Source organism: Littorina saxatilis, linkage group LG8 (genome assembly GCF_037325665.1).
Source record: "Littorina saxatilis isolate snail1 linkage group LG8, US_GU_Lsax_2.0, whole genome shotgun sequence".
In the NCBI taxonomy this organism is placed as follows: domain Eukaryota; kingdom Metazoa; phylum Mollusca; class Gastropoda; order Littorinimorpha; family Littorinidae; genus Littorina; species Littorina saxatilis.
This window is the reverse complement of record NC_090252.1, coordinates 32,147,377-32,165,028: the sequence shown is the minus strand read 5'-3', so window position 1 is coordinate 32,165,028 and position 17,652 is coordinate 32,147,377. Positions and strand designations below refer to the sequence as shown.

Here is a 17,652-nt window from a genome sequence, read left to right as displayed (position 1 = left end):
AGACAGTCATACGCTCATGAAGAGTTCATGTAATCAGTGTGTGTGTGTGTGTGTGTGTGTGTGTGTGTGTATGTGTGTGTGTGTGTGTGTCTCTGTGTGTGTGTGTGTGTGTGTGTGTGTGTGTGTGTGTGTGTGTGTGTGTGTGTGTGTGTGTGTGTGTTGTTGTTGTGTACAGACGTAGTCTGCTGTATCTGATGTACCATGAAGGCTTTGTATTAGTGGAAAGTGACTAGGATTTGAATAGAATGGGATTATTTTTGTGTCATATTCCAAAATAAACTTTTGGGAAAAACACAGTTACGATGAATATAATGGTCTACTTTGTGCTTGGAGTCTATCGTTGTAATCATACTAAGCTCACTTTCATTTTCGTTTTTCAGTCTGAAAAGCTATTATTAGGGTCGGTGGTATTCCCAAATAGCATTTACAGCCGAACATCTGTTCACCCGAGCGCTACCTAGGTTTCATATGTGGGGATTCCCCGCGTCTACTTCCAATGGCTGTTGGAACTATCGCAAACATTATGTGCGTGCAAATCAAATCAAACACACACACACACACACACACACACACACACACACACACACACACACACACACACACACACACACACACACATACACACACACACACCCTCACACATTACGGATATGGGTCCTTCCACAAAGCTGTGTACCACAAGAGGGTTATGACTTTAGAGTAAGATTTCGCAATGTTTTCTTGCTTCTCGAATGATATAAGGATATCAACAGACTGCAAATTGACCAAAGAGATAACGATAACAAAATCAAGAAGATCGCTATGTTAGTTAGTGTTTTATATGAAAACAAACACAGAAAATTACGTCAAAATGGCGTTTTTTGTGTGACATTGCTTACATCTTGTTTTTAAGTATTCGTGTGGCTGCCAATAAAATGCGACCATGAACCCCCCGATATACATCTTCGTTGTCTTTTGTGCTAGTGTTACATATATGTTTTCCTCTACATATGTTTACAGTGTGCATTTGGATCGTTAAGAAATAACGGTTGCCTACGTAACATTTGGTTTCTAGAACTACGTGAACATGTCTATAACTTCTGCACGCACGAATATGCGACTGTGTGTATTATCAGGCACAACTGATGTGTAGTGAACGTGTTAAAATGTGCGCCGTGTCAATTTGATCCGATTTGAATGTGATTTTGCCTTTCGCGTGTCCCCACTAAGCTTCGTTTCTATTTGTTCTGGTTAAGCTGGATCGTTAAAAATGATATTTGTCACTTATCAACGCATCAAACTTGGTGTTTCTTTCGCATGTAATGTTCTTCAACATCGCTGAAAGGTTTTTCCATAAAAAAAATCCATTCATTTTTGGAACGCAGCAGACGTGAAGCGTTTTATGAGTCGTTTCCAACGAGGGACGAATGTTACGTAGGCAACCTTTTGCGACTCTTCGCTCTTAAAGTTAATATTGTTTTAAAAGTTCGACATTTCAATGTTTTATTTTGTGATAGACGTGCTCGGTGTGTCTTTGTCAAGTCTTAGGCTATTCTTTGTAGTCTAGTCCTGTTCAAGTTGTAAGAGTTTAGGTAAAAAACCGTTGAATTTTCATCAAAATTGGAACAAACTCGACTATATTTTCTTTCGAAAAACGATAAATCGAAGAAAATCAGATGAAATGCTGTTGCGAAATAGAGAGAAAGAAATTCTGCGTTTGTGAAGCTGATTTCCTTGTTAGTGGGGATACAAAAAAGAGCAGTTCCTTCAAACTGCCTGGTGATACCTAGCTTATAATATATCCAGAAAGACTTGACTGGGCGAACCAAGCAGCCAAATTTAGCATCGGATATCAAATTAATTTCACTAGCTTACAGCATTTACCCTCCCCAACTCCTTAAAGAGCATTCTTTGTTAAAAATTGTGCGATTGTTCTTGCCAATCACACTTAGATTTATGGTATAGGATGAATGTCTCTGACAGGACCACTAAGAACGGATTGAATTATCGATCAAATATAACAAGAAGGCGCAATTGGTCAACTAGCTCTAAACAGTTGCCCATGTTGTTTATAATCTTTGCCATGTAGCTTTGAAATTAGCAGTTCATTGTTTTGGACATATACGCTGTGAAAACCCATACATTACATTGACTTTTTCGAAGCATGATCACAAAAATATGGTCGCAAAAATGAAGCGAATTAGCAGAAAAATAAAGTTTTTGAGGTAAAAATAATTGTGTCTGTTGGGTGGATAGTTTGTGTATTGTTCTGTTTCTGAGTTATTCCATTATTCAGATATAACACAATACAATACCAACGTGTTTAAGAAAGGAACACTGTGTGTCCGACGTATCTCGAAGACACAGCAAATCATTAATAATCAAAATCGTTTAGTGTCTTGATCTGCCTTGTGTTAAAAACAACGCACCTAAATCTAACCGAATTTCGAGTCGCATCAATGACGACGTCACCAAAACCAAAAGAATTCCATTCATAACACAGTCATTCACAAGCCGGTTGATGACGCCAAGTCACGGACCAATCGAATCGTCACAGCACATGCTGACGTCAAGTGCGACGCGGCGCGAACATTTGCGATTTGTCGGCTGCTCCGTCATCCTGCTCAAGAGGAGAAACCGCAACAGTGTACATCTTGTTGCTACATGTTGACTCAATGTTATTTATTGACTCACACGAATGGATTTGTTTGTTACTTCACACAGACGATGTTTGTTTGTTGGTTGACACAACCAAAAAATACGTTTTTGTTACCTATAACTAGTTCAATTTGTTTTTCCTGACTGCATTTTGTTCGGAATAAGCTCTAAATGTGAAGCAAATAAAACGTGTTACTATATACTATGGCTTTTTGTTATCTGTTTTGTGTGTTTGGATCCCATGTTACGTTAAACATGTGTGATGTTACACAACTTTCTGACCACCCCTCGTATCCAAAAAGCATAAACGTATCTTTTGTTTGGCATGGCAACGTGACATATGTCTATATCTTTTACATAAACCGTAAAAACAACCTATTCAGACACTTTCAATTTTCACGAAGCATGTCACGCTTTTGGTACACAGCTTTGTGGAAGGACCCATATACTTGTATGTACAGATAATATCTCTAATGACTTGTCAGGAAATGCAGTTCCGACCTTCAAGACCACAACAATAGTTTCTCTTTTCAAAAACAACACAAAACTCAGAGTTTGTTTCTTCAAATAATGAAAAACTCACATTTCAAGTAAAACAGCAGATACAAAAGTGTTCTCACACAGCAAGCCATGTACCGTAAACTACCTTGTGAGCGTCCACCCCCGTTATGCACCAGTTTTGCTCAAAAGTAGGGGGTGGGTAGTTAAATACTACGTACTGTTCCCTGTGCAGGATCAATTCTTTGTGAGAAATAGCTGTATTTGATCGCTTGTCAATCGGATGTGTGTGCCTTGCAAAAAGGAACCTGGAAACTAGCCACACACACAAATCCCTTGCGTTATGGTTTAAGAACGCATGCTCATAATCATCTTGAATGTAAACTGGGTGTTAATGATTCAAATTATACTTTGTATATCCGGCATTGCAGCGCAAGTGTCTGAGCAAAAATCACAAATTTGCAAAAAAGAATAGTGTCATATTTATGGAATTCCCCCAAATCCCCGTAGGTTGACCTCTTTAACCTTTGATGAGGTCTTCATCTTGATTTAGCATGGCTATCTAGAGACTGCAGTGACAAACGAATGAAATACACGGTATGACAATATCGTAGTATCTTGTCAGTATGCATCGAAATGCTATGTCCATTTTGCGTGCGGAGTTTCACACACAAATAGAACAAATCATGTATCTCATACCATCATTGATCTTAATGTGGGGGTGGGCGTTGACAAGGTACTATACCTGACCCCCAGTACGAATTGGGGTGGGGGGTTGGGTGGGGGTGGCGGGGTGCTGGATGCTCGATATGTGGCGCTTACAAGGGTTCACTCGTATGTGATACGTGCGCCCCCATTGCAGTCAACCGTCTTTAAGCTAAGGACACTTTTAGAAAACGATATGTGCTTTATTGTCAGTGCCACTGGTAGTTTTTTTTACAAGCGTGTGTCTATGGCGCTGCAGTATGAACTGAATTAATTGTCCCGTCACAGTAACGCGTCTTCAGACAGCAGCTTTTCAAAATAGTTTTGGAAAACCATGTGTGTGTTGTTTTGTGCACACCGTGCTTCTATCGTGAACACTAACTTCAACCACTACACACATGTAGGGCCGGACCCAGGGGGGGGTTCCAGGGGTTCCGGAACCCCACCCCTGGAAAAAGCATGTACCTTGCTTTGAGTGTTTGTTTTTTTTACTAGTTTTAGCACCAAAACAATGCTGCTCTTAACCCTCAAAACAAGGCCCAGAATGCACCAGATTGCACAGATTTTCACCGTTTTTCAAAAATTTTCCGGGGGAGCATGCCCCCGGACCCCCCTAGTTCGCGCGCCTGCTTTGCTGATTTGCCCCCCCAAAAAAGAAGGAACCCCCCCCTTACAACTCATTTGGTCCGGCTCTGCACATGTACAGCTTTTAATTAGGATCAAAGCATTCTTCCACTTTGGCACATTCTAAGTATAAACAACCTTCTCGTGCTATAAGAGGACATGTTTTGCTCATTTTAATTGTGCAGGTTGCCAGGCATACGTTTCAGTTATTAATTTTATTAATTACCAACATTTTCACTTTGCATGGACTTACCTGCAGGCTGTTTAATCGTTGTAAGTGATCCCGTTGTTGTATGCCTTTTAACTTGGCGACAATATGTGACCCTCCACCACGAAATGAGTCGCATGTCACCTCGCGCGGTTCTGCGCTAGGCTTAATAAAAGTTCGGGGAGTGTCTGGTGTGAGGGTCACCTTAGTCACAGGCTTATAACTCAAACAGTTTTCGCTCTTTTCTAAAACAGGTTTTACCACTGGATAGAGCATAAAAAACTCTTTAGGAAAATGTACAAATATGAAAATCATGCAAAGGTGACATGCGACTCATTCCGTGGTGGAGGGTCACATATTATAATATGAATGTACAAAATGGTGGGAACAGAAAGGACGGTATTTATTTAATATACATATTATGTTTTGCTCTAAGTAATCTTAAACCATATTTAAATGTCTTCTTTCTTTTATGTTGTGCTTGCACGATATCTACTCTTCCTTCAGGCTCATCTGAACAATAACAGGTACCATGAATATCCTACTTAGTTGCTTTGACAAAAGGGTGAAAAGACACATACATTTTGTTACGTTAGGTTTTATTCTCAGGACCTCGTTTAAATAATGCATCTTTTATTTAGAAACTATGAGACGAACAATTACGCAACGTCAAGTCAAAGCTGAAAAGTAGCACAAACTATATGCTATTTGGATGTCTGCAGACACGAAGCAATACATCGATTAACACGCTGGTACCACACTTTATATTTCTGAGGAACTCCCTGCAAATCGATCGATAACTAGTTTGACTAGCTCTACCAAATTTCTATTGTGAGCCAGCCTGAAAATGTTACGCACAGCACACCATGACACAAATAATAATATCAGTTATTGTTAGATTTTACTGTGATATCCACATTTATCAGCCCTAATGTCGAGAAAGCTGAAATCATATCAGATCTCATACAATTACTTTCGGTTTTTAAAGTTGTGCTTTTAAAGAATGGGAGACGTGTATTTCTTTCAGGTGAGATTTGTTTCTTCAAAATTAGAATTGGAAAGCTACTTCCTGCACGATATCAAATTCACTAGGAACTTCCTGCGCGATGTCAATTGATATACAGTTCCTAGTTGACCAATGACAAAAGCTGTTTTTGTCATGTGATCAGTAAAAATGCGATAAGGATATTTATATGGCGCAAATTCTAATATAGTTCTAAGCACCTTACAAATACTGTTCAAAATATTAATCTTCATCACGGCAACAATACACATAGTTGAAGAAATCTTCAAATAAATACAAACACAATCACGTACATAATGCACATTGAAACAGATACATCGATCGCCAACAACTACAATAATAAACATCGCTAAACATAATAATGGAGCCTCATCACACACACACACACGGCACACACACACACACAGAGACACATACACACACACACACACACACACACACACACTGACACACACACACACACACACACACACACACACACACACACACACACACACACACAGGCACATGAGAGCACGCACACACGCTCACTAGAGCAAACTACCAATAAAAAACCGCCATAAAATACAATGTAACCGCGTTTAAAAAAAGGTTAGATCATTCAAGCTCCCATGTATTATAATTTAAGCAATCATGGGAGCTTGAATGATCTAACCAATCGACATTCGCAGCTGAACTCTCGGCTGAGACGGTCGCAAGTGTCGATGCTCTGCTTTGCCGTGAGCTGTGTTCAATGACTGTTGTGTTTTGTGGCTAAGCCTTACCTGTGTTATAGGCCTCGTCGCAGGTGTTTGAATTTTGACAAGGGCTTTGGCCTTTGGCCTACCACAGCAGATTTTCTGGACAGGATATTTCGTTTTCTTTCTTTGATTGTGGACTCCTGTGTGGTGCAACCATGGCATCGCAAGTACTGCCAGTTTTTATAAAAAAACAGTGCTATTCCAAATGGTGACAATTATCGACCTAAATGCATCGATATTTGTGTCGCGGCAGAAAGGGTCTCTGGGCGCGAGACGGTTCTCGGTGCTCAAAACATCAAAGGTCTATGGAGAATCTACCCTGCCTCCACTGAGGCTCGTAACACTCTTTTGGTCAAGGGACTTTCCCTCAGAGGGGTCTCTCTGCAAGTCGCAGGCACTAACCCCTTCATCTTGCGCAACGAAACTGGAGAAGAGAAACCTTCGACGAAAGTTTGGGTGGACGACATTCCTATATCTGTGGCCGATTCTGAAATCGAAACTGCCCTCATCAGGGTTGGAGTAGAACTCCGATCAGCCATCAAACAAGAAAGGGCCAGAGACGTTGATGGAAAACTAACCCGGTTTCTCACGGGGAGAAGATTTGTGTTCATTTCCACACCAAACACCCCACTAGAGAAAACACTCAAAGTCAGTTTCTTCACTGCCAAAGTGTATCACCGCGAACAAAACCAGAAAAAGACCGTGATCTGTTCAAAGTGTCTGGAGACGGGTCACCATGTCTCCATGTGTCAGGGGGACGTGGTGTGTAGATCATGCAAAAAAACGGGCCACAAGAGTGGCGACCCATGTTGTGATCTTGACGTCAACTCTGGTTCCGCCTCAGGAGACCAGCAGAAGCCAGAACAGCTGTCCGCGGCTGCGGGTAACAACAGCGAACAAAGCAGAAACTCAATATCTCACACAACTGACCGCGGGCGTCTTGGAAACCGCGCTCGCACCCAGAGCAGAAGTCGCTCCTTCACTCCCAAGCGGGACCGTTCTGGTAGCCCGCTAGGAACACCGACGAAGATGGCGAAGGTGGCCTCTCACGATGAAGAAGGCCAGGAGAAAGGCTGACCGACCGACTAACTGACCGACTGACCCAACGACGACGGCCCGGCTTTGGCTTACGGACTTACGTACTACGGCTCGGCGATTTCACCAGTTGTTTTATTAGTATTTACACTATCTCACTCCAGCGATGGCAGATGGTGTCAAAGCGTTCTCCTTAAATGTTAGAGGACTCCGGAATACATTAAAACGCAAAAAGATATTCAGAATGTTAAAGGAAAAGAAATATGACATTGTATGTGTGCAAGAGTCGTACATAATGCCCGAAGATGCAGAGCAGTGGAAGAAAGAATGTGGTGGTGAGGTTGTGTACTGTCCTGGGACTCGTCATAGTAGAGGCCAGGTAATACTGGTGAGAAAAAACTTTCCCCATGCATGGTCCACAGAAATAATTTCTGATAGAATTCTGATGGTAAAAGTTAACATTGGCACTAAAGAAATGGCTATCTTCAATGTGTACGCCCCGTGTAACTTAGCTGACACTAAACATTTTCTGACTTCTCTTTCAGATACAATTAGTGATTGTGGTTGTGATCTTAAAGTAGTCTGCGGTGACTTTAACGCAGTGATGGACAATAAATTAGACATCATCGCAGGCGAAAATCACTCGCCAGCACTCGTTAAACTTTTCAACGACTTTGTTACTGAGTGCGATCTATGTGACGCGTGGCGGGTGCTAAACCCTCTATGCAAGGAATTCTCCTGGTCAAGAATCAGCAACGGCAAACTAACTGCAAGAAGACTCGACTACGTGTTTTTGAACGATGCTGCAATGGACAGTGTGTTGGAAACGAAGATTTACTCTGTTCCCTCCTCTGATCACAGGGGGGTGCTTGTGTCTTTAAAATGTTCCGAAGTGACCAGAGGTCCCGGCTTCTGGAAGTTCAACAACGCCTTGTTAAAGGACAGTGTATTTGTAGAAAGAATGAATAACCTTATTGACTCTTCCCTTCGCACAGACACACCAGAGAGTGCTGAGAACCGGTGGGAATTACTTAAGTTAGAGATAAGGGACGAAACTATTCAGTACAGCAAAAACCTGGCAGTTTTAAAGAAAAACAAGTATTTGCACTTACAAGATAAACTGGCACAGTGTGAATCATCACTTGCCAAACAACCGCTTGATGAAAATCTGCTTCGTAATCGCGAGGCACTGAAGTTTCAACTGGAAGTCTTTGAGCATGAACGCTTAAAAAGTGCCCAAACACGATCTAGAATGAAATGGATTGATGAAGGGGAAAAAAATACAAAGTACTTTTTAAACCTTGAAAAATCTCGAGCCAGTGCAAAATTGTTTCCCAGCATCAAGCTTGATAATGGCGATGTATTAGTCGATCAGTTTGACATACTGCAGGCTCAAAAACACTACTTTGAAAACAAATATGCGTACAGTGACAATAGCATCAACATTGATAACGATACAGATTCTTTTTTGCAAAATTGTGAAACCCCTCGTCTGACAGAGGAGGAGAAGAAAGTTTGTGAAGGTGAAATAAGTGTTGAAGAGGCCTCTAGGGCGCTAAGTAAGTTAAATAACGGCTCATCTCCTGGCACTGACGGTCTTACAACTGAATTTCTGAAATTTTTCTGGGTCAAGCTAAAGGGCCTTGTTGTTCACTCCTATAATGCGTCGTTTCAAAACGGTCACTTGTCGCACTCACAAACGGCGGCTGTGTTAACCCTTATTCATAAAGGGAAAAACCTCCCGAAAGACAAACTCTCAAACTGGAGGCCAATTTCACTGACAAATGCAGATTACAAAGTGTTAGCAAAATGTTTAGCGAATCGACTATGTTATAGATAGCGTTGTACACGAGGACCAGTCGGGTTATATAAAAGGTCGGAACGTTAGTACTCATATAAGAACAATTGATGATGTAATTGAATATTTCAGACTTAAAGAAAAACCTGGTGTACTATTAGCACTCGATTTTCAGGCTGCTTTTGACTCTATTTCCAAAAAATACATGCTTAGTGCCTTTAGAAGGCTAGGCTTCGGTCTAGACTTTGTTCAGTGGGTCCAAGTTCTTTTTGCTAATACAAGAAGTTGTATTGGCTATAACGGGTGGCTTTCTGAAGACTTTGAAGTGAATTCCGGGATTCGTCAGGGGTGTCCTTTCTCACCTCTGGCCTTCGTGATCGGTGTAGAACTTCTAGCGATTCGTTTTAGACAGGGTGTAGAGCTAAAAGGGCTAAACGTAGCAGACAACATATTAAAAGTATTGTTATATGCTGATGACATCACCATGTTTCTAAGAGACGAAGAAGACATTAACTGTGTTTTAGAAATACTGGAGCAATTTACTTTAATATCATGTCTTAAGTTAAACATGCACAAGTCCGAAATGATGTTGATTGGTTCCAAAAGAAATGAAAACATGGATGATTTTGGCTTTAAACGTGTAAACCAGATAAAAATCTTAGGAATTTACTTCTTAAACGCTAAAAGCGCACCCGAAATTGAGATGAACTGGCAAGAAAAAATCGCTAAAGTTAAAAGAATAATTCTAAACTGGGAAAAACGAAATCTGGGTATTCTCGGAAAAATCTGCGTAATTAAGAGTTTTTTGTTATCACAGTTTGTGTATGTGTTACAGTCCATCTGCTTGCCAGATAAGGTGCTGAAAGAAATCAACACTCTACTGTATAGGTTTTTGTGGAGGAAACGGGACTGTAATAAGAAAGCATTTGAAAAGGTGAAAAGGGTAGTAGTCAACAGTAACACAGACCAGGGCGGGGTAAATATGATAGATATCAAGGTGATGCAAGACTCATTCCTGTGTCAATGGTTTATTAAACTGTCGAGTAAGGATGTGAATGGCACGTGGACATGGATACCAAGAGGAACTTTTCAATCTTTTGGAAGGAACTTAGCTTGTTTTAGTACTACTATAGGAACAAAAAAATTCAAAGGCTTTCATCAGATTAAGTCTGTTTTTTGGCAACGTGTTGCCTCGACATGGCTAGATTATAGTAAAACTCCATGGCATGGATCGTTAAAAATAACGTGTCTTTGGAATAATAGTGGTATAGTCTACCAGAATCAGGCTATTTACTATCAGAAATGGGCTCAGAAAGGGTTTACATATGTGAATGATGTGTTGCACAACAATGCTATTATGCCATTTGAAATGGTAAATGAAATTTTAGGGCCAAATCTCTATCTGGAATACTTGGTCGTTAGAGCCGCTGTCTCCAGATACTTGAGAAACAACCCAGAGTTTGTGACATCTGATATTAACGAACAACACTATTTAACCTTTAACGGTACGAACCATATGACTGCAAACCTGATTAGGCAATTTATTGTAAAGACGAAGTATTCCACTCCCTGTTCTGTTTTATTTTGGAAAAATACATTTAATTTTGACGTCAATGAAACATGCTGGTCTATAGCAAAAAACGCAACAAAAGAATCAAGACTACGAGAATTGCACTGGAAAATTGTTCACAACATCTATCCCACAAACATTCTTCTACAAAAAATGGGACTGTCTGACAGTGAATATTGTCCATACTGCACACACGAAAGAGACTACATCGAACATTTTTTCTATGATTGTAGTAAAGTTAAGCCTTTATGGAAACACGTCGAAAACACTATACTAGATAAAACTGGTGTACGTGTTAAACTTAACGCAAAATCTGTACTACTTGGGGTTGTTTGTGTTGAAAATGCAGGCAACGTATGTCTAGATATCATTAACCATTTAGTTCTTATTGCTAAAATGTGCATTAGCAAATTTAGATACGGTACTCCCGTAAATTTAACACTCATGTTTGAAAATGAAATGAAACTTCGTGTTTCATAATAATTAAAAAAAATGAATAAAAAAGGAAAAAAAAAAAAAAAAGGAAAAAAAAAAAAAAAAAAACCTCATTATTTTACAACAGAACAGGGAGTTAAAAAACATAACAAGCAAGAATTCTGCTGGTATTAAAAAAAAAATAAATAAATAAAAAAAAAATAATAATTTAAGCAATCGATGTGGCAAACAGTATTGCTATATCTTTCAAGCTAAATATGACAGATAGATATAAAGTTGGGATTTTCAAGCTCGCATTCAATAAAGATGTTTATCAGTCATTACACAAACATTGATTTCATGAATTGTACTCACAACACATCGTATGAAAAAGGCCGATGGAAAAGTAGAAAATGCAAGCCAGCATGCAATATCATGTTTACTCGTCATCACGACAAACTTATTTGATATAGTATGAAGGCTTCTAGAAAAGTAACACAGTTAAGCTAGCATTCAATACGACTTTAAAAGTCAGGACGACAAATTGTTTTGGTCTATTCTCAACACAAAATGTACAAGATTGAAATTAAGTTAGGACATTGAATATCGAATGCAATATCATTTCTAAGTCACTAATGCTGCACATGTGATCTTACTCACAACGCATAATCAAAACGCAGAAAATCAAATGTCAAAGGCAATATTGCATTTTGCATGCCATTCGGATGAGTAACAAGTTGCGTGCACGTGCCATTGTTTACAGAAGCAGCTGTCACATCATTATGGGCATAATCACACGTCATATTTGAACACACACATACAGCACCGTCAAATACACAGGAGCTTACATTCACACAACTGAAAACAAACTGATATCTGGAGGTTAGCTGGGTTCTCTAACAATTATATACAAGAACACATGTAACATCAAAATTGACTCCCCCGGCCCCCAAACACACACACACACACACACACACATACACACACACACACACACACGCACGCACACACACACGCACACACACACACACACACACGCACACATACTCTATGTTACCATTTACCAGTGTATATCTCAGGTTTTTCAATTGATACACACTTTTAAAATGTAAGCACATCATTAAAGTTACTGTCATTGGCACTTCAATGTGGGCTAGGGCTTTTAGTCATGCCTCAGACATCTATCCGTTTGAAAGTATTCCAAGTTTCATTGACATCCTTGCATGAAGTCGAAAACTACAATTACGTTTACCAATTAATTTGTACCACTGTCCGGGGCAAGAAAGTGAGGCTCTCGATCAGGCTCACATCAGGTCCCGCACGTGAATTAATAACGTCAACAACCTACATGGAAGTCTATTAGCCTCGGCGAGAGGGAGAATGTTTTCTTTGTTGGGTACCTGACGTCAAGACATGGTGATCATTACGTAAGAACATTGTACATTGTCATCATTTTCACGAGTTTTCATTCACAAGCACTTGGGAAATAAATATCATGTTCCCCAGGCAATAAATCCCAGGTTACCATAGTTGCAGGAAGCAGGTTATACATGGATAATCAAAAGCAAACCCAATAGAAACGCTCGGGGATTCTTCGGCTCTTTTCATTGGTGTTTCTCCAGACCTAAACAGACGACACGATCACTGCTTTGCAAAGTTCGAACAACGAACTGGCAAACTGGCAAAAGTAAACAAAAAACAAAACTACTTCATGAAAGGTCATACATTCATCAAAAACAAATGAAATCTAGCGATATGTTTTGTCTTCTTACAGAGTCATGGAGTGCGTGTATATGTGTTTCGATACACAGACGTTCGGAGAAACACGAACGTCAAGTTCAAGTAAAACGACACTTGACACACACATTTTGACCCGTGCACAAAACGAAGCACAAATAAGAAACAATAATAAAAGCAAAGAAAATAGCAACAAGATATGCAAACATCTAACAACGCCGAGCAAGCAGAATGACAGGTCTAATGAAAAACAAAGAGGTACCGAGTCGGAAACAAGATCGCGATTCTTTCCTTCGCTGCACGACGCAAATCTTCTGTGACCTTTGACCAAACGTAGCTTCCACATTCGATCACTCAGCTTAATATTTACAACATTAAGCCGAGGGGTGGAATAGCGAGATGAACCTACAGAACTGTGCATCGTCAAACCTGACATATTCATCCCAACATTTAATGAACTCAAAAACACAGAAAGTTGCTTTCACACGCCATCTTTGATTGCCAGTGGTTATCAAACCGGGACTCGTGTGGTTATCAGCACGGAACCCGTGTTTCAAAGCATGGCTCCCTGGGTTGATTGTGCACTTATTTTCTCACTACCAAAATGATGACAAAAACGATGTTTGATGGTTTGTTGACAGACCAGCTTTTTTGTCGGTCCTCCGGGGGCGTATCGACTTTTGTTTCATATTTATTGACCGCGGCCTTCGGCCTTGGTCAATTAAGTAGATGTGCAACGCCAAGGCACTGCATACCCCAGCGAAAGACAAACCTCTCTCTTACTCTCTCTCTCTTTCTCTCTCTCAAACACACACACACACACACACACGCACACAAACACACGCACGCACACACACACACACACACACACGCACTCACTCACTCTCTCACACACACTTCATACACACAAAACACACATATAGACAGACGGACATAAACACCTTTACAAACAAACACACATACACACACACATACACTTACGCACACGCACATACACACACCCACCCACCCTCTCTCTCTCTCTCTTTCTCTCTCTCTTTCTCTCTTATACAAACAGACACACACCCACACACACACACTGTACAATACGCACGCACACTCGCACACACACACACACACACACACCCACACCCACACACACATTGACTCACACAAATCTCATACACACAAAACACACACTCATACGCACATGGACCGGCACGGTTGGCCTAGTGATAAGGCGTCCGCCCCGTGATCGGGAGGTTGTGGGTTCAAACCCCGGCCGGGTCATACCTAAGACTTTAAAATTGGCAATCTAGTGGCTGCTCCGCCTGGCGTCTGGCATTATGGGATTAGTGCTAGGACTGGTTGGTCCGGTGTCAGAATAATGTGACTGGGTGAGACATGAAGCCTGTGCTGCGACTTCTGTCTTGTGTGTGGCGCACGTTATATGTCAAAGCAGCACCGCCCTGATATGGCCCTTCGTGGTCGGCTGGGCGTTAAGCAAACAAACAAACAAATATGCACATAGATAGTCGGACACACACACCTTTACAAACAAACACATATACACACTCATACACACACAAACATACACACAAACTCATGCACACGCACATTCACACACACACAGACACACACACACTCTCTCTCTCTCTCTCAAACACACACACACACACACACACACACACACACACACACACACACACACACACACACCCCAAGTCACACACACACACATACACACACTCACTCACACGCACTCACTCACTCTCTCACAAAAAACTTCATACACACAAAACACACACCCATACGCACATATGGACAGACGGACATACCCACCTTTACAAACAAACACACATACACGCACACACATACACTTATGCCCACACACACACTTACACACACACGAGTACAGACTCATGCACGCGTACGCACACACACACACACACACACACACACACACTCACACAAATACACACACACACACACCACACACATACGAGCACAGACTCATGCACGCGTGCGCGCACACACACACACACACACACACACACACACACACACACACACACACACACACACACACACACACACACACAAACAGTAACACTAACACATGTGCACAAAATGAACACAAACACACACACACTGCGCGAGAGAGAAAGACTACAGGGAGGCATGACGTCATGATGCATTAATTGACGTCAAAGACTTTCGACCGTGACGTATTCTTCTTACGCGAGCTTTATCCATAGACTTGGAAACTACGGAATTTCTACCCGTCCAAAGCAGCCTTGGGTGGCGTTTGCTGAAAAAATGGGGGCGACTATTGCACCCACCGTATTTTTGTTAGTATGACCCGCGTCCCAATTTTTGGTGAACTTCCATCTCCAACTGTAGCACGTAGCCGGGCACAAAGAATCCTTCTTTATCATGTATTATTTGGTATGCACATTTCTTAAGTCGATTACAGTATAGCGTTCACGGGATACCTCCAGCTTCGCTGGCATAAATATGAAACAAAAGACGATAATTATGCTCCCCCTCGGACCGACAAAAAAGCTGGTCTGTCAACAACCCATCAAACATCTTATGATATGCTATGTGGGTCCATCGTGTCATACCGCACATAGCCTTCAGCCTCAGAATATGATCATGGGAAATATTGATTATATTTTGGCGATACATGCGAACTTACCAATCACATCAAGTTTCGTTTGGTTGTTAACACTCGGTATGTGCATAGTCTATAGTCATTTGTGCCATAGTTATGTTGAGCGTTTGACTGTTTCTATCGTATTCTGCAACACAAAGACAAATTAGCATTGCTTCAGCAATGCTGTGACCTGAACAACTACGTGCATACACAAAAAGCAAGCCTACGAAAGTCTGTTTACTAACCCGGGGAAAATACCCTCTATGTATGTATACAAACAGCAGGAACACCACCATCAAAAAGAAGAAGAAGAAGAAGAAGAAGAAGAAGAAGAAGAAGAAGAAGAAGAAGAAGAAGAAGAACAACAGCAACAACAACCACAACAACCACAACAACACCAACGACACCACCACTAACACCACCATCACCACCACCACCAACCACAACAACAACAACAAAAACAACATCAAAAACAACAACAACAAAAACAACAACAACAGGTATCGTGCTTGCAGGCTAGCGATCTCGAAATAGTCCAATACGTTTTGGCAAGAACAAGTTCCATACACGGAGACGAAGACAAGGCGTTTTATATTGTCTTGTACTCATCAAAATACCGGGCCCTAGTGTTGCCCGCTAACGGTACGACACATTTGGTTAGTAATTTGCAAAATGTAATGTTTTGCTTCGATGCGGTTCTTTTGTGACAAGTTTGGGCATCCAAACTGCTGCCCTTACGCTGCAAAAACACTGCATTTGTAGAGTCACTCAACACAACGTCAAGTTCGAGGTTGTTCACTTGTAATGAAAATAAATGTATACTATGTTGCTAAACAGCAAGAACATAATTATCAAACACTGAGTTAGTATGTACTGTTTGTTTACAACCAAACATGATACATGCTTTTTATAAGATCAACTGGGCACAATGTGAACAACTTTCACGCAGCCATTCTGAAAAGTCGCTCCAAAAAGAATGTGCTGTAAGACGCTCCCAGAACAAAGTGTGACATAATTATTGTCTCTTCCGCTTTACAAAATAAGACCCAATAAACAATCAATATTTGTTTTCTATCAAACATGTAGACGCCTTTACCTTTTGTAGAAGGTAATGCCAGTACTGAAACCAGCAACCACAGCAACTCCGACCCCCAAAAAACAGTCACCTAATATAAACCTAATATAATACAATATAAACCTGTGGGGGGTCTTCGAATATTTGGAAAGACTTAGACCACGCCAACTTTGGACGCGAATACCGCGCGGCATTGAACACAATCTTGACGCCGAACCGTCGCGCGACACGTCGCGCATATGGACACACGCGTTCTTTGTTACTACTGTTGCGATCGATTTTGCCGCTGCCGCCACCTCGCCGCAACCATCGTGCCGCCGTCGCGTCGCTATTTTGAAACATGGCTTAAATGTTCCCTTCTGATCCTACAGATCCTGTCAATGAATCAATCAATCACTGAACAGAAATACCGATCAATAATTGAGCCCAATAGTGTGTGTGTGTGTGTGTGTGTGTGTGTGTGTGTGTGTGTGTGTGTGTGTGTGTGTGTGTGTGTGTGTGTGTGTGTGTGTGTGTGTGCATGAGTGAGTATGCGTGCGTGAGTGCGGGAACGATTTGAAATGTCATTTTTTGACAGTGTACAGCGACTGCCTAATAGATGACCCGAGGATGTTCCCCAGTCTTTTCTTATGGTAGCGCATCCTCAATAGTTGCCAGAGTCCATTGTCATACTCCCTCATGAGGCTTTTCTCGTCTTCATCCCGAATCAGCTGGCCAAGCTCGTGTGTCAGCTGCTTCCATTCTTTTTCATTGATGCAATAGTTCCGCAACACTGGCATATCCGCCTCAACCAGTCGTTTGGCGCGGTGGAGGTAAGGCAGAACACCCTCTAAGGGCAGACCGGACACGTGGCATAGCTTCTCAGACATCTTGATGATCTGCATGTCATCCGTGTTATTAGGAAGCAAAGCTGAGAATAAATCCTTGCGCATTTCGTCTTCTGCGCATG

The 17,652-nt window shown here is 41.3% G+C and overlaps 1 protein-coding gene across 1 annotated transcript in view; it reads right to left on the bottom strand.

Annotated features, from left to right (window-relative positions):
* Positions 1-16,133: 16,133 nt before the first annotated feature.
* The window catches only part of LOC138974599 (uncharacterized), a 4,171-nt gene continuing 2,652 nt past the window's right edge, over positions 16,134-17,652 (bottom strand). The window contains exon 4 of the mRNA XM_070347320.1: positions 16,134-17,652. This exon is cut by the window's right edge and continues 454 nt beyond it. Coding sequence (XP_070203421.1) covers positions 17,267-17,652 — 386 coding nt within the window. The 3' untranslated portion in view covers positions 16,134-17,266.